Raw genomic sequence first — 27941 nt, 5'->3', positions numbered from 1 at the left:
AGATGTCCAAGGATCCTTAGGGAGTTTCTCTTCACCCTCTCGTCTTTCACTCTTATTTTGTTAATCATTGGGGACAATGCTTACTTTTATTCAGGGGGTGAAGTTTATTTGATTTGACATTGACACATTTACATTTGGACTGTAATAATTTGATGATTCTATTCCTTTTCTTATTTGTAGGTATCTATCTTTAGTAGTTATTGTTCATTAGCTTCTTTATTTTTTCACTTTAGTTCTTGTTTTGTTAGTAGCTTTTTTTATGCTTTCGTAGATAATAAGCCTTTGATTTTCTTAACGCCATGGTTCTTTCCAAAGAAAGTTTTTGTGTAAATTGGGTGACTCGTCCCAATGATGGATGGCGTGACAACCTTCTTAAGGGAATGAGTCCATTTTGTGTTTAGGTAATAATAATAGTATTAGTAATCCATAAAAGGCCCAATCATGTTTTTCCCTAAAAAGAGTTATTCATGATTCAGTTAGTACCAACACATTTAACTATGTTCTTATGGTTTGAAACAAGGTTTTTGAAAGAAAATAGCTCTAGTTAGTGATTTTGATACTTTTGAGTTGACTTTGGCAATCATCGAGTGGTTTATTGGACCATAGTGATCTTTAAACTTGAGTGTGGTTGTTGTAGACTCTCGACTCTATCGTCTTTTATGGTCTAGTTGCGTGAAGGGTGAGATGATTTGTTTCTAGTCCAAGTATCCATGTGAATGGTCTAGAACTTGCCCCGAAGGTGCTTCAAGGCGAAATCCTAAGTTTTTCTTGGTTTGAGAAATGAGTGTAGGCTTTCCTTGACCCGTTTGAGCTTTCTATTGCCAACCAATGTCGTTATCCCTAGTCAACCTCCTTTGAGCCTCCAGCCTTTTCTCATTTGATAACCATGTTATAAGCCATTACCCATTTTGTCGTGATCCTCTCTTGGCACCCGAACTTTTCTTAACACTCTTGTGAAATAAGTGGCTTAAAGAATAAGTTTGGGGGAGAGATGAGGGAATTTGAAAAATGTATCAAGGCATAAAAAGAGAAAAGAAATGATCTCTATAAAAAGAGAAGGCAAAAAAAGAAAAAGAACAAAAAGAAAAATACAAAAAAAGAGAATAAGTGGAAGGATTGATGGATTCAAAAAGAGGTAATGATCCCTAACATGAGCATCAAGGGAGAAAAAGAATGAAATGAACAAGAAAGGGTGATGTCAAGTCTCTATAGCTCCCAATAAAAAAAGAGAATGCCTCTAAGGATTGGTAATTGTGAGCCGAGAAATAAAAATGTGGAGTGCTTAAGGAAAGGTGTAACCACTTACCCATATGGTATCCTACCATAATCCAAAAGCCTTCATTACAACTCAAAAGAAGTCCTACTTGATTTCGAACCGAGTGAGCTTACATTAGTGGTGATCTACATGAGGGGCAAGCTTATGGTACTTGAAGTCGTACTTGTGACATTCTCTTGTGAGAGAAGAGTGAACCTTTCATGAATCTTAAGATTAAGTGCTAACTTTTAAGTGAGCTTGGCAAATGGAAGGTATATGAGGAAGAGTTTGGAGTCCACCATGACCTACATAATAGAACAAGAGTCCTTGATGAGTAAAGTCAATTCTTGAAGATCAGATGTCACAATAGAACTATATGTGCATGAATATTTGATTTTTCACCTTGTTGATAATGCATGAGTAATGTGGGTAATTGTTAGTCTCAAATGAGTATGAATTGCTCACCATTGACTCACTAAAATGACATTTCACTTTGAGGAGGTGGTAACTAATCTATTTGCATGAGAACAAACAAAGATTTAAGTTTGGAGGAGTTAATAAGTGCGGATTTTGACCACTTGTTAGTATCTTTTTACTTTTGTTTTAGTCCGAAAGTATTGATTTATGTTCCCCAAAACTAATGAAAGTGTGCAAATTGCATAAATGTTGGAAATTTGGGCTTTTATGAAGAAATCTGACTCAAAAAGGAGTGTTCCGACTCACAAGGCAAGAAGGGGCATAACATACTATCAGTGTAGTCCGTAAAAGCAAGTGTGGACTGCAGAATTCTCTCTGTGACCACAGAACTGATGAAGAAACCTAGCAGTACTTGAAGCAAAACATGGGCACTGACAAAAATTCAAATGGTTCAGAGAGTGTGCAACTGACCAAGACTTGAAGCCTTGCATGAAGTGTGGACCGCACATGAATTATGCGGCCGCAGAAGCTAAATCGCAGCCACAGACCAAATTGTGCGGCTACAGAATCCAGTCCCCTGCAAACTCAAGCAATATGCATACCGTACATGGAATTTTGCAGCCACAGAACCTCCTGAGGGGTATTTTTGTCAGTGAATTTTGGGCCACTATAAATAGACAGAAATCACATTTTAGGTCACGTTTTGAAGTTCTAGCAGCTGTAGCCATAGTAGTTTTCTATTTTAGGAACTTTTTGATCATTTTGGGATAAAAACATCATAGTTTATCATTTTAATATTATATTATGGGTTTAATTATATTTCTTCTTTGTTTTCTTCATTTTATACTATGAGTAGCTAAACTTTTACTTGGGTTGTGACCCAACCCTAGTGTGTAAACCTTATGAGTATTTAATTTAATGATTATTTATGATTAGGTGTTTGTTATTTAGCCTTGCTCATGCTTAAATTATAGAATTAATGATTGCAAACATTGATTCATGCCTTTTTGACTTGGTCTTTACTTGAGAAAGATGGACCTAGTCTAGAAAAACTTGGCTAAAAAGAAATTGGGCTAGTTAAGAATTTGACTAGCCTAGTTAAAGGGTTTGAACTAGAGATAGGGAAAACCCGGCTTGAGATCATATCAACTACTTAGCTTGATACCAATTTGGGCTTGAGGAAACCAAATTGAGCAAAATCACTCTATGACCGAGAGGTATTGAGTGGGTAACGAGTTGAGAGCTATAATACACCTCGATCAAAAAACCAAGTGTTAACATGCTTAACCTATTAGGCGAACACCTAGGTGAAGGTTAGATCCCTAGGCCTTTTAACCATTTGGTTAAAACAACAACAATTACTACTCGCTTTCTAGTTTCTTCTCATTAGTTTACAATTTTTAGTGTTAATTTAGAAGTAGAAAACAAAATCCCATGTTTGTAAGTGAAATTGAGTTATTTCATTTTCTCTCATCAAGTGTACACCCTAACACCCATATTAAATACCCTGTGGAAATCGACCCCGACTCTTGTTGGGTACTATTCTTCCAACGACCGTTTCCACTCACTATTGAGTGTGGATTGGACGTGGATCAGCTACTAAAGCTGGAACTGGCCTGAATGGGCATGATAACCATGGTGGTAGCTCTGGATCGAAGGCGCACTAATAGGAGCTGATGGTGCACTGTAAGTTGGCTGCCTCGAATGGGTTACAGAAAGATCATAACTCCCTGAAGCACTGTGAGATGCCTGAAGCGCTAACAGAAATATCTTGGGGAGATGGCCTCTACCAAAAGTTCCCCTACTCCAGATGAGGCACCGCTGAAACTACTGGAATGGCGAGACCTCTTATCAGACACTGGCCCCCTCTCCTGATCACGAACTATCTCGATCTGTCTAGTAATATCTACGGCCTTCTGGAAAGTAATATCATCTCCAGTCTCCTTGGCCATCTGTATCCTAATAGTGAAAGTGAGTCCATCAATGAATCTCCTCACTCTCTCCCTCTCAGTAGGGAGAAAGATAATGTCATGGCAAGCTAGGTCCACAAATCGAGTCTCATACTGGGTAACAGTCATACTACCCTACTGAAACGCTCAAACTGCCTACGGTAGTCCTCTCTCAAAGTGACCGGAATAAACTTCTCTAGAAATAGCTGTGAAAACTGATCCCAGGTAAGTGCAGGCGAATCAGCTGGTCTAGTCAACATATAATCTCGCCACTATCTCTTGGTAGAACCAGTCATCTGAAACACTGCAAACTCGACCCCATTTGTCTCAACTATACCCATGTTGCGCAACATCTCATGGCAACGGTCCAGATAATCTTGTGGGTCCTCAGAAGATGCACCACTGAAATGAATAGGGAAGAGCTTAGTAAACTCATCCAACATCAACAAAGCCTCGGAAGATATAGCGGGCCTATCATCGGCCTGTGCCGTGACAACCGGCTGAACTACTCCAACTGGAGGGGCTGTTGGAGTCTGATACAATGGAGCCACCTGCTCCGGGGTGTGAGTAGTGGGAGTCTATGCTCCTCCCCAAGCCCGAGGGATGGATGGTGCCACCGGAAATGTACCGGTCTGGGCCACATTTTCCATAAGTCCCACCAAGCGGACTAGAGTATACATAAGCACTGCAGTGGCTATGAACCCCTCCGGGACCTGAGCTGGTCTGATGGGTGCAGTCAAAGCTGGGACATAATCCATTTGAGGGTTCACTGCAGGTGCTGCTGCCCAAGATTTAGGCTGAGCTCTACCTCTGGCTCGACCTCGGACTCGGTCTCTGCCCCTGGTGGTAGCTGCCACAATGGGCTACACTCATATCCTGTAGTAGATGTTGTGCGTGTTCTCTCCATCTGCGAGAGAACAAGAATAGAATGGTTCAATTATCAATGATAAAATCACACGATAGAGAAGGAAAGAAGTGAAATTGTTCCTAAACTCCATAGCCTCTAGAAGATAAGTACAGACGTCTCTGTACCGATCCTCCAGACTCTACTAAGCTTGATCATGACTCGTGAGACCTAGGCAACTTATTGCTCTTGTACCAACTTGTCACGACCCAGAATTCCCACCCTCAGGACTGTGATGGCGCTTAATATTTCACTTGCTAGGCAAACTAACGTTAGATGTAGTTATTAGCCATTTTTAATAATTCAAATTAAATAAAAACCAATAAACTGAATAAACTGAAATAGAGTGAATAAAATAAAATAACAGCGATAATCAGATACAATCCCAGAACTGGTGTCACAAGTACACGAGCTACTGGAGTACTACAAATAATAGTCTAAATGAAAGTATAATTGTCTGAAATGAAATAAACAACTAGAATAATGTAGAAGGGGACTTAAGGGCTGTGAATGTGTAACGACCCGGCCGTTCGTTTTGAGAGTAATATCCCCGATCCCCTATTTACTATTTCCTCCGTACCTTTTTCTGCTTAGGTGACTTGTCGGGAGGTTTTGTTTTTGGTTACGGAGTGTTTTGAGACACTTAGTCCCTAAATAGAGGTTTAAGCCTTATGATTTGGACCATGGTCGGAACTATGTGAAGACGACTCCGGAATGAAATTTTGTCAGTTCCGTTAGCTCCGTTAGGTGATTTTGGGTTTACTGGTGTGCCCGGATTGTGTTTTGGAGGTTCGTAGCTCATTTAGGCTTGAAATAACGAAAGTCGAATTTTTGGAATTTTGGGCCGGTAGTGGAAATTTTGATATCGGGGTCGGATTCCGATTCTGGAAGTTGGAGTAGGTCCGCAATGTTGAATATGACTTGTGTGCAAAATTTGGGGTCAATCGGATGTGGTTTGGTTTGTTTCGGCATCGATTGTCAAATTTGGAAGTTCCAAGTTCTTTAAGTTTGAATCATAGGATGATTTGTAATTTAAGCATTGTTTGATATAGTTTGAGGATTCGACTAAGTTCTTATGGTATTTTAGGATTGGCTGGTATGTTTGGTTGAGGTCTCGGGGGCCTCGGGTGAGTTTCAGACGCCAAACGGATCAATTTTTGGACTTAGGAGGTTGCTGAAGTTTTCTGGTGTCTGAGTTTTGGTTTCCTTATACGTGATCGGGAGGGGTGATACTCGATCGTGGAGGCTTAGCTGGGCAGAGAATGGAATTGTTTTTCGCGTTCACGGACATAGGCATGTGAACGCGTAGTGATGTGAGGTGGTGCTTCGCGAACGCAGAGACAAGGTCGCGATCGCGTAGGGTTAAGTAGACCAAAGTTGGGCCACGCGCTTTGCTCATCACGATCGTGTGAGGACATTCACAATCGCGTGAGTATGGGAGCTAGAGCATCACATTCGCGTGGTGTTTTATGCGATCGCGTAGGGTTAATTTCTGGGGCAGCAAAGTTGTTCTCCGCGATCGCGATTAAGGAATCACTAGGCAGTGTTAAAGTTTCCAAAAACAGGGGTTTTGCCATTTTTATCAAAAACTTGAGTTGGGAGCTCGGAATTTGGACGAGGTATTGAGGGATTTTCAAAGATATCGATTGGGTAACGATTCTTAACTCTTTTAAGGTTATATTCCACTAATCTAGGTTGATTTCATCATTTAATTTTGGATTTTGGGGTTGAAATTGGGAAAACTTTGGAAGAACTTCTTCAACAAAGATTTCGAGTTTTGAAAGGGGATTTGTGATCAGATTTGAGTAATTTCTATATGGTTAGATTCGTGAGTGAATGGGTGTTCGTATTTTGTGACTTTTACTCGATTCCGAGACATGGTCCCGACGACCTTTTTGGACGAATTTCAGAATATTTATTAAAATCTTGATTTCATTAATTAGACTAGTCTATTATAGTTGTATTTATCATATGTAATTATTTTTGGCTAGATTTGGTCCATTCAGAGTCGAATATTCGTGGAAAGGGCATTGTCACCGATTGATTGAGCTTGGTTCGAGGTAAGTAGCTTGTCTAACTTTGTGGGGGGGAGGGGGGGAGACTCCCCGTAGGATTTGTACTATTTTTGATATGTGAGCGTTGTGTACGTGAGGTGACGAGTACGTACACTGGCTAATTGTGTAAAACCTCGATTTTCTACTAAGTAATAACATGATTTCCTTCTTATTTGAGTTTCATCAGTATGTGTAGTATCCTGCTAGATTAGAATAGCATGTCTACTTGCCTTAACTATTTACTTGAACTATGTGCAACAAGTTTAGTGAATTTACATATTTTTCCTTAACTGGTACTTAGGTTAAACTGTAGAATTTCGTGCCGTGACTATTGAATTCTATTGTTCAGCCGCATATTTACTTTGGGACTACGGAATGGTATTCCGGGAGATCCCCGTGTACTGCATATTTACTTTGGGACTACGGAACGGTATTTCGAGAGATCCCCCTGTACTAGATATTCACTTTGGGACTACGGAATGGTATTCCGGGAGATCCCCCTACACTTTTACGTTTGGAACTACGAGACGGTATCTCGGGAGATTCCCAGTTATTATCTCTGTGTACTGAGCCGTTGTCTTCTATGAATTCATTCTTTGTTAAATTTCAGCACTTATTTTACTGTAATATTTTATTCTCCCGTAGTTTATTATTTATATACCAGTAGGACCCTGACCTGATCTCGTCACTACTCGACCGAGGTTAGGCTTGGCACTTACTAGGTACCGTTATGGTGTACTCATGCTACTCTTCTGCACATGTTTTGTGTGCAGATCCAGGTACTTCCTATTAGCCCCGCTACTAGCTGAGAGTGCTTGTTGTTGTACGGACACTTCAAGGTATATCGGCCGCGTCCGCAGACCTTGGAGTCCCCCTCTATTCCCTCCTATGCCATTTACCTTCCTTACTTCTGTTATTAGATTCTGGTATATAGAGATACTAGTTTCCTTCTGTAGCTTGTGACTTATGATGTTCCAGGTTTTGGGATTTCTGTGTATTTTTGAATAGTTGGTTATTGTACATGCTAGGCGGCATGGTACCCAGTTATGTTGTTACTGTTGCAGTTAGTTGTTAGATTTATGCTTTCTTTTCATTATTCCGCAAATGTTAGGCTTACCTAGTCGTAGAGACTATGTGCCGTCAAGACGTCATACGGAGGTGAAATTTGGGTCGTGACAAGTTGGAATCAGAGCTCTAGGTTCGTTGGTGTCGTGAGTCACAAGCCCGTTTAAAGTGTCGCGGATTGGTATGGAGACGTCTGTACTTATCTTCGGGAGGCCATGGAACTGTTAGGAAAATTTCACTACCTTGATTCCTTATCGTGCGAAAACTGTTGACTTCAAAAAAAATCTAAACTTATGTATTCTATTCTCTCACAGATGGTGAGGACACGTACAAGATGAGCTGATAACCAAGTACCCGCGCCCCCTGCTAGAGCCACGAGAGGCCGAGACCGGGGTAGAGGCCGAGGACGTCCACGTGATGCAGCTAGGGCATCCGCACGAGCTGCTACAGAGGAGCCCCCAGTAGCTCCAGCTGGAGGGCAGACACCTGAGGTACATGTTCCTGCACCAGCCCTCTAGGAGACTCTAGCCCAGTTTCTGAGCATGTTCAGCACCTTAGCTCGGGCTGGATTGATTCCACTTGCTCCTGCCACATCTCAGACTGGGGGAGGAGCATAGAATCCCATCGCTGATACTCCAGAGCATCGGGTTCAGGTCGACTAGGTTCCAAAGATTTTACCAATACAGCCGGTAGCTCCAGCTCAGCCCGAGGTTAGGGCGGCAGCTTCTGAGGTGGAGTAGCTCAAACTTGAGAGGTACAAAAAGTACCACCCACCTACCTTCAACGGATTGACTACATATGATGCTCAGGGTTTTCTGGAGGAGTGTCATCGTATTCTCCGTACTATGGGCATAGCAGAGAAGAGTGGGGTTTCTTTTACTACATTCCAGCTTAGAGGAGCAGCCTATCACCTCGAGAGACTGGTTATTATTCTGGAGCTCGTGTCCTAGCAGCTCGCCATGGTAGGGGTTATGTGAGTCACCCCGTTCATTCAGCTCTTTCAGCCGCCAGTGGTGTTCTAGCTCCTTCTAGGCCTCAGGAGCCTTATTATGCACCGCCAGTATCTAGTGTGCCTCCTGCACGGGGTGTTCCTAGCGGCCAGTCTAGCAGACCTGTCCCGAGCAAGTCACAGCAGCCACGCCCTCCTAGATCTTGTTTTGAGTGTGGCGACACTCGCCATATGGTGAGGGATTGCCCCAGATTTAGGAGGGGTGCACCTCCACAGACTTCTCAGCCACAGCATGCTTCGCCGGTCCTCAGGCTATGATTACAGCACCAGCTGTCACCCCACCTGCTCAGCCAGCCCAAGGTGGAGGTCGGGGAGGTAGAGGTCGCCCTAGAGGGGGAAGCCAGGCCAGATAATATGTCCTTCATACTCGTACAGAGGCAGTCGCTTATGATTCTGTCATTACAGGTATTGTCACGGTCTGTCATAGAGATGCGTCGGTATTATTTGACCCAGCCTGTACATATTCTTATGTGTCCTCTTATTTTGCCCCATATTTGGGCGTATCTTGGGATTCTTTGAGTTCCCCTCTTTATGTGTCTACTCCTGTGGGAGATTCTCTTATTGCTGACCGCGTGTATCCGTCGTGTTTGATTTCTCTTAGTGGTTTTGAGACCAGAGCCGATTTATTATTGCTCAGCATAGTGGACTTTGATATTATTTTAGGCATGGACTGGTTGTCGCCCCATTATGATATTCTTGATTGTCACGCTAAAACCATGACGCTGGCTATGCCAGGTTTACCGTGGTTAGAGTGGAGAGGTACCTTAGAGTATACTCCCAACAGGGTTATTTCATTTCTTAAAGCTCAACGAATGGTTGAGAAGGGGTGTGGCGCGTATCTAGCTTATGTGAGAGATATCAGTATTGATACCCCCATAGTTAAGTCAGTTCCAGTAGTGAGGGACTTTCCAGATGTGTTCCCAGTTGATCTTCCGGGAATGCCGCCCGACAGAGATACTGATTTTGGCATTGATTTGTTGCCGGGCAATCAGCCTATATCTATTCCTCCATATCGTATGGCTCCTCTTGAGTTTATGGAGTTGAAAGAGCAATTACAGGAATTGCTTGATAAGGGCTTTATTCGGCCTAGTGTGTCACCTTGGGGTGCTCCTGTCTTATTTGTGAAGAAGAAGGATGGTTCTATGCGGATGTGTATTGATTATCGCCAGTTGAACAAAGTCAAAGGGAAGAACATGTATCTATTGCCTCGTATTGATGACTTATTTGATCAGTTAAAGGGTGCCAGAGTGTTTTCCAAGATTGCCTTGCGTTCAGGTTATCATCAATTGAAGATTCGGGAGCCAGATATCCCGAAGACTGCTTTCAGGACCAGATATGGTCACTGTGAGTTTCTTGTTATGTCTTTTAGGCTGACCAATAACCAAGAAGCTTTTATGCACTTGATGCACAATGTGTTCTGGCCTTATCTTGACTCGTTCGTCATTATGTTTATTGATGACATTCCGGTGTACTCTCGGACTCGGGAAGATCATGAGCAACACCTGAGGACTGCACTTCACACCTTGAGAGAAAAGAAGTTATATGCAAAATTTTCAAAGCGTGAGTTTTGGCTAGACTCAGTGGCATTCTTGGGTCATATAGTATCGAATGAGGGGATCCAGGTGGATTCGAAGAATATTGAAGCAGTGTAGAGTTGGCCCAGACCGTCCTCAACTACAGAGATCCGGAGTTTCCTTGGTTTGGTGTGGTATTACCGTCGCTTTATAGAGGGATTCTCATTTATTGCAGTACCTATGACCAGGCTGACCTAGAAGGGTGCTCCCGTTTAGGTGGATAGAGGAATGTGAGGAGAGCTTTCAGAAGCTCAAGACAACTTTGACTACAACCCCAATATTGGTATTGCCTACAGGTTCGGGATCTTATACTATATATTGTGATGCATTGCGGATTGGCCTCGGCGTAGTGTTGATGCAGGACGGTAGGGTGATTGCCTACGCATCCAGACAACTGAAGGTGCATGAAAAGAACTATCCTATCCACGACCTTGAGTTAGCAGCTATTGTTCATGCCTTGAAGATTTGGCAACATTATTTGTACGGTATTCCTTGTGAGATTTACACCGATCATCGGAGTTTGCAGCATTTGTTCAAGAAAAAAGATCTTAACTTGCGTCAGCGGAGGTGGTTGGAGCTGCTTAAGGATTATGATATCACCATTTTGTACCACCCTGGGAAGGCCAATGTGGTGGCCGATGCTTTGAGTCGTGGGGCAGAGAGTTTGGGGAGCTTAGCATATCTACCAGTAGCAGAGAGGCCCATGTCGTTGGATGTTCAGGCCTTAGCCAGCCAGTTTGTGTGATAGATTTTGTTTGTGCTTGGGATCAGTTCTTTCCATTTATGGAGTTTGCTTACAACAACAGTTATCAGTCCAGCATTCAGATGGCAGCGTTTGAGGCTTTGTATGGTAGGCGGTGTCGGTCCCCAGTGGGTTCGTTCGAGCTGGGCGAGGCCAGATTATTGGGTACGGACTTGGTTCGGGATGCCTTGGAAAAGGTTAAGGTGATTCAGGATAGAATTCGCACAGCCTAGTCCAGACAGAAGAGTTACGCAGATCGAAAGGTTCGCGATGTTGCATTCATGGTTAGAGAGCGGGTCTTGCTCCGGGTTTCGCCTATGAAGGGCGTTATGAGATTCAGAAAGAAGGGAAAGTTGAGCCCAAGGTTCATTAGTCCTTTTGAGGTATTGCGGCATGTTGGGGAGGTTGCTTATGAGCTTGCCTTACCTCCCAGTGTAGCAGGAGTTCATCCGGTATTTCATGTTTTGATGCTCTGGAAGTACCACGGTGATCCAGCTCACGTATTGGATTTCAGCTCAGTCCAGTTAGACAGGGATCTATCTTATGTTGAGGAGCCAATGTCTATTTTAGACAGGCAGGTCAGAAAGCTAAGGTAAAAGAACATTGCTTCTATGAAGGTTCAGTGGAGGGGACAATCGGTCGAGGAGGCGACTTGGGAGACCTAGCAGGATATGCGCAGCCGTTATCCTTATTTTTTCACCACTTCAGGTATATCTCTATGCTCGTTCGATGATGAATGATTGTTTAAAGAGGGGGAGGATATAACGAACCGGCCGGTCGTTTTGAGAGTAATAGCCTCGATCCCCTATTTACTGTTTCCCCCGTACCTTTTTCTGCTTAGGTGACTTGCCGGGAGGTTTTGTTTTTGGTTTCGGAGTATTTTGGGACACTTATTCCCTAAATGGAGGTTTAAGCCTTAGGATTTGGACCGTAGTCGGAACTATGTGAAGACAACTCCGGAATGAAATTCTATCAATTCCGTTAGATCCGTTAGGTGATTTTGGGTTTAGGGGTGTGTTCGGATTGTGTTTTGGAGGTCAGTAGCTCATTTAGGCTTGAAATGACGAAAGTCGGATTTTTTTGGAGTTTTGGGCCGGTAGTGAAAATTTTGATATCGGGGTCGGATTCTGATTTCGGAAGTTGGAGTAGGTCCGTAATGTTGAATATGACTTGTGTACACAATTTGGGGTCAATCGGACGTGGTTTGGTTAGTTTCGGCATCGGTTGTCGAATTTGAAAGTTTCAAGTTCTTTAAGTTTGAATCGGAGAATGATTTGTGATTTTAGCATTATTTGATATGGTTTGAGGATTCTACTAAGTTCGTATGGTGTTTTAGGATTGGTTGTTATGTTTGGTTGATGTCCCTAGGGCCTCGAGTGAGTTTCGAACGCCCAACGGATCGATTTTTGGACTTAGGAGGTTGCTGAAGTTTTCTAGTCTCTGAGTTCTGGTTTCCTTATACGCGATCGCGAGGGGTGATCCGCGATCGCGTAGGCTTAGCTCTGCAGAGGATGGAATTGTTCTTCGCGTTCGCGGATATGGGCATGCGAACGCGTAGTGATGTGAGGTGGTACTTCCCGAACGCAGAGACAAGGTCGTGATCGCGTAGAGTTAAGTGGACCAAAGTTGGGCCACGCGCTTTGCTCATTGCGTGAGGACGTTCGCGATCGCGTGAGTATGGGATCCAGAGCATCGCATTCACGTGGTGTTTTACGCGGTCACGTAGGGTTAATTTCTCGGGCAGCAAAGTTGTTCTTCGCGATCGCGAGGCTATTTCCGCGATCGCGATTAAGGAATCACTGGGCAGTGTTAAAGTTTACAAAAACGGGAGTTTTGCCATTTTTATCAAAATCTTGAGTTGATTTTGGACGAGGTATTGAGGGATTTTCAAAGATATCGATTGGGTAATGATTCTTAACCCCTTTATGTTTATATTCCACTAATCTATGGTTGATTTCATCATTTAATTTCGGATTTTGGGGTTGAAATTGGGAAAATTTTGGAAGAACTTCTTAAACAAAGATTTCTAGTTTTGAAAGGGGATTTGTGGTCGGATTTGAGTAATTTTATATGGTTAGACTCGTGAGTGAATGGGTGTTCATATTTTGTTACTTTTACTCGATTCCGAGACGTGGGCCTGGTCGACTTTTTTGGACGAATTTCAGAATTTTTATTAAAATCTTGATTTCATTAATTAGACTAGTCTATTGTAGTTGTATTTATGATATGTAATTATTTTTGGCTAGATTTGGGCCATTCAGACTCGAATATTCGTGGAAAGGGCATTGTGACCGATTGATTTAGCTTTGTTCGAGGTAAGTGGCTAGCCTAACTTTGTGGGGGGGGAACTCCCTGTAGGATTTGTACTGTTTTTGATATGTGAGCGCCATGTACGTGAGGTGACGAGTATGTACACGGGCTAATTGTATAAAAACCCGATTTTCTACTAAGTAATAACCTGATTTCCTTCTTATTTGAGTTTCATCAGCATGTGTAGTATCTTTCTAGATTAGAATAGCATGTCTACTTGCCTTAACTGTTTACTTGAACTACGTGCAGCATGTTTAGTGAATTTACTTATTTTTCCTTAACTGGTACTTAGGTTGAACTGTAGAATTCCGTGCCGTGACTATTGAATTCTATTGTTCAGCCGCATATTTACTTTGGGACTACGGAACGGTATTCCGGGAGAGCCCCCTGCAGTGTATATTTACTTTGGGACTACGGAACAGTATTTAGGGAGATCCCCATGTACTGCATATTTATTTTGGAACTACGGAACGGTATTCCGGGAGATCCCCATGTATTGGATATTTACTTTGGGACTACGGAACGGTATTTCGGGAGATCCCCCTACACTTTTACATTTGAAATTACGAGACGGTATCTCGGGAGATTCCATGTTGTGATCTCTGTGTACTGAGCTGTTGTCTTCTATGAATTCATTCTTTGTTAAATTGCAGCACTTATTTTTCTATAATATTTCTTTTTGTCGTAGTTTATTATTTATATACCAGTAGGGCTTTGACTTGATCTTGTCACTACTCGACCGAGGTTAGGCTTGGCACTTACTGGGTACCGTTGTGGTGTACTCATGCTACTCTTCTGCACATGTTTTGTGTGCAGATCTAGGTACTTCTTATCAGCCCCGCTACTAGCAGAGAGTGCTTGTTGTTGTACGGAGACTTCAAGGTATATCTGCCGCGTCCGCAGACCTTAGAGTCCCCCTCTATTCCCTCATATGTCATTACCCTTCCTTACCTCTGTTATTAGATTCTGGTGTATAGAGATACTAATTTCCTTCTGTAGCTTGTGACTTATGATGTTCCGAGTTTTGGGATTTCTGTATATTTTTGAATAGTTGGTTATTGTACATGCCAGGCGGCATGGTACCCAGTTATGTTGTTACTGCTCCAGTTAGTTGTTAGATTTATGTTTTCTTTTCATTATTCCGCAAATATTAGGTTTACCTAGTCGTAGAGATTAGGTGTCGTCACGACGTCATACGGAGGGAAAATTTGGGTCGTGACAGAATGTCGTGCTGCTGTACCTCAAGTCTCCATCAAGCACCAGATCCAAGCAATCTACTGATTGCCGCTAGGACCGACTCCAAAATCTTCACAAGAAGTACAGAGTGTAGTATGAGCACAACCGACCTCTTGTAATCTGTAAGTGCCGAGCCTAATCTCGACGAAGTAGTGGCGAAGATAAGGTGGATCATTTACAATAACCTGTATGTAGTATAAAAATAATAATAACAAGAAAGGAAAACGGGAAAAGAAAGGCAGTTGACTTATGAAAAAGAACTCAATTCTTGTAATCAAAGAATCCAGAATAACCGATCTCGCAATCAGTGTTTTAAAAGACGTAAGGCGAGGCGTTTTACATAAGCCTCAGCGGGGCCCCATAGGTATTTAATTTTTAATATTTTATAATATAATATAATGACAGTAAATATTTATAAACAGGTAAAATTGCATAAAAATTGAAGAAAACTATATATATGTGTGCTCCATCCACACAAAAAACTAATCAAAACAATCTATTATACGTTACTTACAAGCACAAATAATTTGAGTCTAAAAGAATAAAGTTTTCTATATGGAGGAACAAAAATGATGATTAACCTGCAATTTGAACTTTGAATTTGCTGCTATGAAGAAGAATGTAGCTCTCTTTGTATTTGTAAAAAATAATTAAATATTCGTTGCTTTTGGGAGATATTAGCAGACTAACGGACAAGATAACAAATTGGAAAAACCATGAATTAGGGCTTAAATCAATAAAAAGGTCTTTACTTTTAAATTTAATACATTTGAGTTCCTTTTTAAACCTTTTGAGTAATTACCAAACTAACTTTTGAGAATTTGGGTATTATATGAATGACTAGTTCAACAAATTTTATTTTAATTTGAAAAAGTCTATGGGGCTTACTCCTTACTAAAAGAACGTGCCTCGAACGCCCGGTCGTACGCCCCAAATTGCGGGGTGTACGCCTCTTGAGACTTTCTCCCCATACCATTGCCCCGAGGCATTTTTGGTACGCCTCGCCCCGGGGCTCGCCCCAAAAATGCCTTTTAAAATTGTGCTCGCAATTTCATGTAACAACACTGGAAATCAACACAATAACAATAATGAATACAGAACACACAAGCTAGTTTTTGGCAAAATGAGTTAAAACAAGTTAGGAACTTCTGAATTAAATTTGGGGCATACGCCCAAGTCTCAAATCACGATATGGGTCCACCAGGATTTTTAAAATACGGATTCGGATCCGTTTACATAAAATATTAATCGTGGTCAACTCAAGTCATTTCAAAGAGTCAGACTGTGCACGCAATTCGAGAAATACTAAATAGAGTTATTCGAGGTCTCAAAACTCAGAAATGAAGGCCAAAATTCAAAGTGACCTATCAGATCATCATAGAGACATCAATCTCTAATATTTTACAGGAAAATAAGAAATCGAATATTTTTTCTTATTTTTATCTTACTTGATTACCTAATTTTTATTAGCTAGATAAAATGTCTGGCAATTTAATATCACTTATTAGATTTGAACTCTAACACTATATATGATAAAGCTGGAGATTGTGTATGACATGCACATTAAAATAGAAAAGGAGATATTTGAGTATTCCAGAAAAGAGCAATCAATCTTAAAAACGACAATTATTTCAAGACGCAATTGAAAGCGCTATGGTTGAAGGATATAGAGAAGATAAAGTTGATCAATAAATGCTTCTTCCAACAACGTCAGAGCAATCAAATTTCAAAAGGAAGATATACTAAAGTTTAATTGATAGTGTGATGGCTAAAAGAATGGAGATTGAGTTTGTTAGAGAGTATGCCTATTGACTTTCTTTATAAAAAGTCTTAAGATTATACAAAAATGTTAGCTTTTGTTATATTTAAATTGTAACTTATAACTAAATCAAATATTATTCAAATATATATGTATATAATATTTTTATTATCTATATTTTATAAAAAATAGTATGAAATACACGTGCAACGCACGTACATAGAGACTAATTATACCAAAAAAATAATGATAAACTAAAAGGTTGTTAAGGGCTTCAGGACTCAACTGCAAGAAGAAATAAATTAATCTAGTGTAAACAGCTCCACAAGAACATAATTATCTCATATATGCATGATAAACACTAAATGATTATAGGGGCTAAGCAAAATTAAAGTTGCACTGAATATTTTGCCTTGAATCATATATAATGGCCATTAGAAGGTTCAACTTCAGCAGTTTGGTTTTCCCGACCGTCGGTCATGTGTAGATGGCATTACAAAATTTTTAATTTATTTTTTTCTCTTAGATAATATTAAAATTTGTAAAACAAATATGAAACTCTTATAAAAAAGAAAGAGAGGAAGAAAGATTGTCTTCTTCTCAGAATAGAAACATTTAGAATTGTGAATCAAGCTCTAAGTCTTCGTATTAGTAAATAATATTTTTTATAATAATATCCAATGTAATGTATTGTAAATACACGATGGCTAGTATCTTTGTTTTGTAAAGTTATTGCAAGTTAAAATGACACATGGCAAGTATCTTATTAACCTGAATTAATTTTTACTAATATAATAATAATAGTATTATTTATATGAAGTTAAAGGCTTAATGTCTTTTAACACTACCATCTTATAAATAAAAAGCTAAAGAAATAAAGAAAGAAAGGCAACATTAGCTTTTTAATATATTCAATTAAAAAGTTTAAGGTCGTCTTATTAAATTTGACTTTAGGCCTCTTTTTGTGCATTAAGATGGTTGTACATACTTTTTCTTTTATGTTTTCTTTTTCTCTCTTTTCATTTCTCTTAACTAGTGACTTTTTGTTTCGTTGATTTCATTTTCCTCCGGACCGGATGAAATCATGACTGATCATCACCCATGGTGTAGTTGAATACGGGTAGCTTGTAATTTTATAAGCGATCCATTCTATTCGGATTTTCGGATTTCGGATTTCCGAACGGATTTTGGATTGGAATTCGGTTAGATTTTTTAAAAGTTCGGATATTTGGATCGGATTCAGATTGATATAATTTTAATCCAATTCGACCCGAAATTCGAATTATATGAATATATATAAATATTAGTCTTACATTTTAGGGTCAAGTTTTCTCATTTCATCCGCCTCTCTTTAGACTCTTCTTTTTCTTAGTTTATATCGAAGTCTCTCTCTAAGGGATATATACTTCACCATGATGGGTTCTCTTCCTTTTTAAAGATTTTCTTCTCTACTTGTTTGTTGGCCGTTTCTTGTACAGACGTTCTAGAATTCGTTTTCATTAATTTCTTGTGAAGTGGAAAATTTCCTATTTTAGAAGTTTCCTTGTTTGTGTTTCTCAAGTCGATCATCGTCACTACAGAATCAGTGTATGATTTTATATAATATACGGTAATAAGCAACATCATGACTAATCTAATGACTTAAAATATTCGAACTTATGAATATTTAAAAATAGAATTAAGTAATCCCTCCTGTACGATTTATAGTCAATAAATGTTTTGAGTTTTTATTACGTACTAATTGTTTAGCGTTATTTAACTTAACCAAATTTAGTGACGATTATAATGAGAGGGAATATATAATTGACTAGCATGTATATTGTATACCACGAGGAGCTTTTTGAGTTTTATATTTCTCCAGATGACTGATGTCTCCCTATCGAGTTGTATCCTCCATTACATATATTTTAAAGAACTTACTTTACCATACTCTTCATGTCAATTCCAATTTTATTGGAAACAATCTCTTACTCACTAGGTAGGGAGATAAGGTCTGCGTGGGAATATACCGGATTTGTTGTTGTTTCCGGACTAAGGAGGATAATCGACGAAAGCAAAACAACTTCTAAAGTACATATCGAGAGCAAAGTTCTCCGTTTCGTTAGGTAAATTTACTGTCATAACAAATCTCAAACTATAGTAAATACACGAAGGCGACAACCCAATGACCAAGAGGGAGTGGGGGGCTACGCCTAATCTAGATCTTGGTTTGGGCTGTTCCACCATCAACTCCCTCGGTCCAATTTCATGTGACACTTTTCTTTTTAGTATATCTAAAAAAGAATGACATTTTTCTATATTTAGAAACAATTTAAATCTAAATTATCCACTCCGCCCTTGATAACATGATTTTATAGCCATATAAACGTCATGACATGCATGCTTAAAATCCCAAGTTCCAAATATCTGTCTTTCTTTCTTAAACTTCGTGTACAATCAAACACCTTCACATAATATGAGATGGAGGGAGTAAGCTCTACGTTTATAGAGGTAGATTCAGATGGGTTACGCGCCATGTGATCCTTTACATTTCATATAAAGGTCATTCAAAACTCTGAGACAACAAAATTTACAACCTAATCAAGAAAAAGATGCTACCTCTGCATCTCTACAAATCTAGATCTAGACTAGAAATAAAGAGGACTAATGTGTACATTGCATCTACTCTGAATCCACAGAAATGGTATCATCAGCAGGAAACTTACGGAAACGAGCAAATACCCGGGAATATGGCAATTGCCTACTAGTTGGAACTATTGACCTCTTTTGTCTCGAGGTAAATCCTTGCCCAGAAATTGCCTGAGACAACTCGTCCATATTCTTTTTCTCCCGGTCCCTGCTACTTTCATCAGCAAACCTGTAAGATGAAATAGTAATTTCATGAAGGAAATAAACCCTAAATTTATAAAGGGCGGTCAATATGCATCCCGTACTTCTAAAAGAACTGAACCTTTGAAAAGAGTTGTGAGAGCAAACAAGCTTTTTTTCATAGCTTAACGCCTGAACCCAAGTTCATGTGGCCTCTTCTAGTTTCACGCAAAAACTACAAGGATAAGTAAAGGGAACTTATTGTCTAATAGATTATTCTAAGGCCGTCCTGCGTAGATCGATACAGTCCCTTTCTCTTTAAAAATCATGATTCAATGAAAACTACATAAATATTTTAATCTGAAATTAATGTGTAAGTCAACAACGTAGGCAGAGGAAAGTTGAGGAGGACAGCAAGCATCATAGGCTTTCCACCATTTTCTCTTCTTTTTTTGTTTTTCTTTTGCCTTCTACTTTCATCCACCTCATTAACCAATAGGCCACAACTTTGAGCAATTGTATTTTTTTTTATTTTAGTTTCAACTCCAAAAGCATGATCAAAGAAAATCAAAAGGGAAGAAAGTATTCATTTTATAATAAACTACACTTTCTTCCCCAACTAATTCTTACTGAAATGAAGCTCAGTAAGAAAGAGATTGCAATGACTTGACTCCTAATTACAATCACAATAAACCATAACAAGAACCATGAAATATTCAGTAAAAGGAAATAAATCCTTACCGTTCACGGATGATCTTAAATGCTTCTTTAGTTGCATAAGGAAGCCCAGTCTTTGGGTCACGATACCTGAACATTATCAATGATGAAAATAACACTTAATCAGTACTACAATTAATATCCAAATTAAGACTATTATATGCGATAGAGAGATGACAATACATCAACTACAGCATCACACACGGAGGGTCATGTACACATATGTAATCTCTCTGCCCTTTTTAGGCAATACATAAGTGAAGCTTCAAGAAACACAGACAAATTATACGAGAGAACAAAGTATAGAGCCCTAATATTAGATTCAGTGTGTCTCTATGTGTGTGTGTGAGAGAGAAAGAGAGAGGACGAGAGAGAATCAATGTAAGAAGAAACAAGGAAGCTGAGAAAAAATAAAACACGTTCAAGAGAACGAAAATGGAGGTGTACCCGGTTCATGCCTATATCATTACAGGAGAGATGGCAGTTTGGAGACAAACAAAAGGAATTAATAGCCCGTTTGGCCAAGCTGCAAAAATCAGCTTATTTTGAGAAGTGCTTTTTCTCAAAAATGCTTTTGGTGAGAGGCAGTTTGTGTTTGGCTAATTAATTTGAAAAGCACTTCTAAGCAGCAATTAGTGTTTGGCCAATCTTTTAAAAACTGCTTCTAAGTGTATTTTTCTCAAGAGTGCTTTTCAAAAAAGTGTTTTTGGAGAGAAGCTACTTTTTTCTGCTTCTCAAAAGCACTTTTTTTCTTCCAAAAGCTTGGCCAAACACTTAAACTTTGAAATAAAAAAGTGTTTCTAGGATTGGAGAAGCTTGTCCAAACAGGCTATAAGCCAGAACAGGCTAGAACTACAAGTTATTTTTTTAAATGGAAACTTTGCAGCAGTACCGTCTAAGTTGCTCTGACACGGCAGTTTAAGTGCCGCACCCGTGTCGACATGATACCGGTATGGGTGTGGGTATGGGATCCGTACCGGATCTGGTCAAACAATTTAGGGTACTTTCACCAGAACAGACAGAAAAACTCGAGACGAGATACAATTTGATTCCCGAAATCAAAACCAAAACTAGGGTAAATTTGAAGAAAATGGTATATCTTATCTAGGAAATCAATCTTTTTACTTATCTACAACTTGAATAAAAAAGAAATCCACACTTTACAAGCTATACGTAGGTATTCCACAAAATTTCTCATAATTTAGAAATATTTTTATTTTTTTGAATTATTTTTAGTTGGATCCCTGCACCCATATCTGCACTAGGATCCGTATCCCCGAATCTTAGAATTTACATCTCGAAGGATCTGACCTCTAGATTTGCACCCGTGTCGGACACCCACACCCGTGTCTGAGCAACTTAAAGTACCGTAACAGATAGTTTGAAGACTAGCATACATGTATACTTCGAATGTTTTTGGTAAAAAAATGGGATATTAGTTCATATAGAAAGATATCTTCTAGAGTATACTGGGCAAAAATTAGTATATATATCGCCAAAATGGTAAGAAAATCTTGGTAGCTTCCAAGTTGAAGGAGATGGAGGAATATTCATCTGGACTGAGAGAAGAAGCTTTCTAAGCAAGATAGAATGATATGATCCTGGATAGCACGGAGCACCTTATGGATCCCGAACAGTCAAAATAACCATTGACTCGTTCTAAGAACAAGAGCGTCCAAGAATTGCATATCAAGGAGCTACACGATCTTCTAGAGATGGTTAGAAAATGCTTGGAGAGCCGTTTTGAAGATTCATGCAAAGCATACCATGTTTTGGAGGCTCGAGCATTGCTTGGAAGAGGCCGAAAATGAAGCTGCTTGATGGTGAAGCACGCCGTGATGGTTTAGTATGTCGAGCTGGAAGCACTGAGGTTGGATGTGTCACACTGAGAAATGAGAAGATAAATGGGCTGGAAAATACAACTTAGTGCGATGAACTGAGCTTAAAGAATTGGTCTAGTGCGCCAAGCTTGCCTGTCGAATTGAGAGATTTTTACTTTGGGCCAAAACAAATTCCCCGGACGTAGGTGTTAACTACATCAATAGTTGTAACTCAAATTAGACAGTAGTTTGGCATATTTTTAGATTGATCAACATCTTTGTGAGGTTGGGAACTTTTTTATTCGGATTAAACGTCGAAATTACTTTCAAGTTTGATTCTTGACGGTAATTCTTTCTTATTTAAATCTTTATACACTTCGTTCTTGTTTGTCCTTCTTTGGGATGAATGATTCCATATATCATTAGTTACCATAGACGTTCAGTTAGGGTATGAGATTCTTTATGTTCTTCAATTCGTGGGGAATTTATATTTTTGTTATTTTTATGAATCAATTTTTTGATTATTCAGCTTGCGAGCATCCCAAATGGGTTGGTATCAAAGCTTTGGTTCGAGCTTATTCCTATAAACGTCCGTTCCTTAGTTCATGTATTAATCCAAAAGTCAATCTTTTAATCTATTTTGAGTATTGTTCATACTCAGATTCGAGAAGAACTATCAGTAAAAATCACAAAAAAATGTCTAAGTATTGGATAGTTTGAAGTTTTCTATTGTTGGGTAGATCGAGATCTTCCGCTGTTGGTTAACATTTGATATTCTTGTTTAGAATGACCTAGTGCTAGTTCGCATTAAAACGTTCTTAATATTTGAATTCAATTACCATTCGTGCCAATTCCTTTGTGTAATCTCGTTTATTTCGTTGAATTTCATTGATCCAAGTCTGTTAGCTAATGGTCCTTCTTTGTTTGCATCAATTCCTTTCTAGAAATTGCCTCAGGAAATTCGTTACTTGTTGGTGATTTCAATGAGTTGAAACAAACTTCGAGGATTCCAATGGAGTGGAAACATGTACATGAGATTATTTTTAATGCCATCCAAGAGCGGAAAACGAGGATTATGAGGATCATTATACTTTCAACCTATTTTTTCTGATAAGGTACTTTCACTCTATTATTTTTGAGATGTCAAAATCAGGTGTTAACGACAATTCAAGTGAAGCTAAGACTACAGAGGAGATTGAGGATACTAATGCCTTGCTGCACACACTTGCACAGAAAATTAATAAGATGCATTTGCAGTTTCAAAAAGTGCATGGTGATCTCCATAATATGAACCAAACAATGGATCAAAATGAGGAGCAAATGGATAATATTGAGAGGAGAGATCATTCAGTATCACTACCCATTCCACCTTAAGATGTGAGGAGGAATGGAGCATCAGTCCAAGTACAATCGTAGAATGAAGCTTTGATGACCTCGGAGAGAATTTTTAGATATGTGGAGTATGGCAGACAAGGTTTGGGGGTGGGGGGTGGGGGTGGGGGGGATAGATGGGCGAGGTATGACAGGGAAGCTGGTACTAGACATACCAGCCTTGCAGTTTTTGGGTAATTTGGTAAGGAAAAGAATCAGAGATGTTTGAGGGGAAAAAGAACTTGACATAGTACAAAAACAGATGTTAGTATTTTTTAGTGTTTTTGAGAAGCATGTTTAATGTACATGACATAGATGCTTTGCAAAATTTCCTAGCTACTTCTTACATGAGAACTTTGAGTTTTTGTATTGTAGATACTTCATGCCTGCTGTGTGCCCTTTATGGAATGCATGTTTATTTATCAAAAGAGTAGGTTAGAACTACAAGTTTTACTGATGATTGCTAGAATTCAGACACTTAATAAAAATAAACATCAGTAAGAGAATGGGGAAATAGCATGTTACCGTGCAGGCAACCCAGTAACTGTACAAATTGCCTTCTCGGGGTCTGTAAAGATGAAACCAGTCAATAATCATAAGCTGTCAGTGGTTGAAACACGTGAAAGAACTTAACTGCAAAAATGATAAGACCAACAATCTTAGAAGCTCATATAGTTACTCGAAACAGAAACAAAAATAGTGAACTTATGTGCCAGAAAGCTAGTCTAAGATAACCAATGTAAACACCAGTTCCATTTATGAGGGGAAACTACTAAGCTAATGTCCAGGAAGATTGGCAAATAGAGCAAATAAGGTGGAACTTCACCTAATAAATCCAGGATAACGGCACCACAGTTAGAAGTATAAGCATTTTTTAATCCTTGCTTTCAAATGCAAGACCTTGCCCAGGATAAAAATTTACTTCTATTTGGTTTGTTTTAGGACGTTCCCTAACTGCTAAGATGAGTGGTAATTAGCTATCACTGCAAACTTTTGGTATTTGATTGTTCAGACCTCATACTGATAAAAAGCAAGATAAGTGCTCAAACTCGAAAGAAATGTACAAAAATTGTCATCTCTTACCAAAAAACATTCATAATTTTTCTTTTAGTTTAAACTTTCTGACAACTAAGACTTCACAAAGTTCATAGTTGATACGGTTTTGACTGTGAAGAGAAAAATAAGAACAATTTTTCATTAGAGAAGTTAGAGCTAGAAAAGTTTCTACTTTAAAAACTATGACTTGAACCAACGACTCCTTTCCCTTCACTTATATTATCAGATGAAAAAAGCATAACATTTACTCATAAGGCTTTCATACAGCAAACACATCTTCCTAATACCAATCAGAGAGACTTCATGTGGCCACAGTATTGTTTTCTAGGAGAATTCTGAAGGATTACATGTTTCAATAAATCCCATAAACACAGGGCAATTAGACCCTTACAATTAATTCCACTTGGGCAAGCACTTAGGTAACAATAATAACAACTAGGTAACCAGAAAGCTAACAGCAAGCAGTAACAGAACATTTACCTAAGAAAATCAGATTTTATCATAACGGAGTAAATAGTGATAAATAACATCTAAAAATACATTAGCAACGTGGAATCCCATAAGACTATGATGCTGATTGCTAGGGCTATGTAAACTTAGAGAGGAATGGAGTATATCAAGACTTGTAATTACATGGAGTGGAAGTTGTTGAAATCTGTGAATTGAAAGATGCTCCATTGACAAACTCTAGATAGGAAGAACCTGCAGAGAGCAAGACAACCTTAACATGCATGGTTCAGAACGATAGCAAACAACTGAGTTTTCAAATAAATATCCAACAAAACTATTTCAAGTGGAAGCAGCTTAGTATATGAATGTTTTATTATATAGAGAAGAGAGTAAAGTTTTAGGGATCCTAAATTATGGTAAGGTACTTGCCATCTCTGGATAGGTATCGTATCTGAGGGCCAGTGTAAACTGCTTTATGCACAATGGCTTTTTTCTTGACTTCTTCTTCCCTTGCTAAAACACGCTCCAAATTCCTCAGATTCATGACCTCTGCAGTTTTTCCCAAAGACAGGTTACATATAATTAGTGGAAAATGCACAGATAAAAACTGAAAGTAATTCTATTGAGTAAAGAAATGTATCCAAACCTGTTTGAGCTGCTTCAAGAAGCATCTCTTCTTGAGTCATCTTTTTTTCTTCACCTTCCTTTTTTCTTTTTATGGGCTGAAGGATCAGAAGCATAATCAGAAGTACAAACCAAATAGTGGTAGAAAATAAAAACAAACTCTAATTTCAGTGTCCATGTAATGATTTCTGAAATCAAGAAAAACCAGCACGTGACACTGGATTACAAACTAAATAAACATACAAGAATAAAAGGGTCTTGTCCTAAATCCAGAAAATAATTGATGTGTTGGAGCTAACAATCCCTCTTTTGTACCTTTTGCGTCTTCATGATGTCTTTTAATAAAACATCTTACTTCATCAAAAAAAGAAAAAAGTGTGCTATGTAAAAAATTATAGTTAGTATTATTATGACAAATAGCATAGTACTGCAAGCACCAAACCTTCATTGTCGCCTGCAAGGCTGCACGTATGGCTTCTCTTTCAGCTTGCTTTACAATGACAGCTGTTCTTGTTGATTTCCTAATTGTTCTTTCTTCTTCAATATCATCATGAGCATCATGATGTTCAGAAGGAGTAGACGGATCTGGAGCTTTTTCATTTTCTTGGGGTGCCTTTTCTGACTTGGTAAGGTTTTTCTTTTTCTTTTTCTTTCTTGCAGATGGTTTTCCTGGAAAAATCAATCGCTTTTTGGTCCGTGTCCTGCCATAGAAAAGAGAAGAGTTATAACCTAACGACTGTCCATATGAAACAAAAAGGACACTTCCCATCAACTTGAATGTGTGAAACCTGTCATCTGGTTCATTTTCTCCTTCTTCATCAGGCTCAGGTTCCTGAGACCAACAATAGGTCACTCATTTTCAGCAGAGGTCACACAATAACAGAATTATCCATATAAACATACCCTTCCAAACTAGAGCTGCTAGTTCATCTGACCAAGCAGTCACTATAATCTGTGTAATGAAAAGGTCAGTGATGAGAAATGGAACACTCTGGACTTACATCTTCATCAAAGTCACTATCGAAAACATCAACAGCTTCCCCTTCCTCTTCATATTCTATGTCATTCTCTTCCTGAGATGCAACCAAACAAAAGCTCATTAAATTCAATTACCAAATTGGCCAAACAAGCACAAACCAAGTATTTTATGGAAGTTGCGTGGCTCTTGATTGCCAAATCAATTAAGAACTTAAAACTTGCAGGCCCGATATCCAACCATGGATCGGAGATGTCAAGACCTAAGATTTGAGTCAAAGATTGCACTCCAATTGGTGTTGCTGGGCATAATGGAGGCTGCAGCTACTATAATTATCATTATTATTTTAGAAAAGTAGAGTGCAGAGGCTGCAGTTATTCCAGAGAAACAAACTTTCCACTGTTATTTTCTTTCTAGAAGCACAATTAAACCTATATCTCAGAAAATTCGGTTTTCATCATTTTTTTTCCTGCTCCAATGCTATTTTTTGACTTGCCAGAGAAAGCAAAGACACCTAAATCTCTAAAAGCCGGTAGCAGTTGCACTTCACTCTGCCTCTACAATTACCAATAAACACGCATAGGATACTAACGCTTTTGGTTTCTTAGTTCTCAAATTTTCCACCCGATAATCCATTTCATTGATTCATAAAGGTGATCATTTTGAGCCTTACAACGAGTTGGATAGGCATGTTCTATGGAAACAACAAGGGAACCCCAAATGGAAAAACCTCCAAGATAATTAAGAATGTGTTTTTTATGACATCGGTGTCAGGGTCAGCTTGTACGCAACTCGACTCTTCTACCAGGAACCTGCTATCTCCCAAGTCCCACCAGGACAGGTACCGGGTAACTCTACCGACCAAGACTTAGACGGAAATGAAATCACCTAGTAGTATTTTTTTTGCCTTTTTGGGATTTGAACCTAGGACATCACAGTTCTTATCCCACTTCGTTGACCACTACGCCACACACTAGGGTGCTAAAAAATGATCTTTTCATAAAATTAAATAAATGTCTTGTACACACAAACATTAAGCATAAGCTGCTACCTACTGGCTATAATTTGAAAGAGACACAGAAAAAATGTACTAACATGTTAGTGAAACAACAGATACCTACATCCTTAAGAGCTTCCTGATTCCAGAAAAGTTCATCCTCTTCCAATTCGTCATCCAACAATTTGGTCATCCTGTAACATAAATCCCATTTTGAACAGGCAAATAAACTTAATTACACTCAAATTGTAGAAAAATAAACACAACAAACACTCCAAAAAAAGAGAAAAAAATAATTGAAATTGGGATTCTTGATTTACCGTTTGCCTCTGGTAGCTCGAGAAGAACGATCGAGAAAAACAGCATTTTCCTCTTTATTGGTCTCCTCCATATTTCTGTTTCTTCGAATAAATTTGCTGGTGGGGATTTCAGAATCTTGGTTTTGCTTATCAAGTTAAAACCTTTACAGACGTTTTGTCGAACAATTGGTGTTCGTTAAGCTATCAGATTCAGAAGTAGCGGAGAAAGTACAATTTCCCTCTCTTTCCTTTATTTATTCAGCAACGAAGTGTTAAAAATCAAATGCAATTGGTTTCTGGGCTGTTTGGCCAACCTTCTAAATTCCGCTTATTGTGAGGCTAGTTTGGTAAGTTTATTTTTGTCTAATTAATTTGAAAAGCACTTTTGAGCATTAATTAATGTTTGGCTAAATTTTTGAAAATTGCTTCTAAATATATTTTTCTTAAAAGTTCTTCTCACAAAATTGCTTTCGAATAGAAGCTATTTTTTTCTACTTCTCAAAAACTATTTCTGCTTCTTCAAAAGCACTTTAACTCTTTCCAAAAACT

General features: G+C 38.9%; 1 protein-coding gene across 1 annotated transcript; it reads right to left on the bottom strand.

Annotated features, from left to right (window-relative positions):
* Window positions 1-18670: 18670 nt before the first annotated feature.
* Window positions 18671-27679, bottom strand: LOC104111572 (SWR1 complex subunit 2). Its single transcript, XM_009621300.4, has 11 exons — window positions 27414-27679; window positions 27218-27287; window positions 26122-26193; window positions 25909-25952; window positions 25563-25821; window positions 25143-25218; window positions 24926-25045; window positions 24680-24748; window positions 23516-23558; window positions 19824-19889; window positions 18671-19131 (listed from the first exon to the last, which is right to left on the bottom strand). Exons 1-11 carry the CDS (start codon window positions 27482-27484, stop codon window positions 18936-18938), a joined length of 1086 nt encoding a protein of 361 aa, XP_009619595.1. The 5' UTR covers window positions 27485-27679; the 3' UTR covers window positions 18671-18935.
* Between the last annotated feature and the right edge of the window lie 262 nt (window positions 27680-27941).

The sequence above is a fragment of the Nicotiana tomentosiformis genome, chromosome 4, assembly GCF_000390325.3.
Source record: "Nicotiana tomentosiformis chromosome 4, ASM39032v3, whole genome shotgun sequence".
Lineage (NCBI taxonomy): Eukaryota > Viridiplantae > Streptophyta > Magnoliopsida > Solanales > Solanaceae > Nicotiana > Nicotiana tomentosiformis.
The sequence above is the reverse complement of the archived record's forward strand: the minus strand, read 5'-3'. Positions and strand labels throughout refer to the sequence as shown.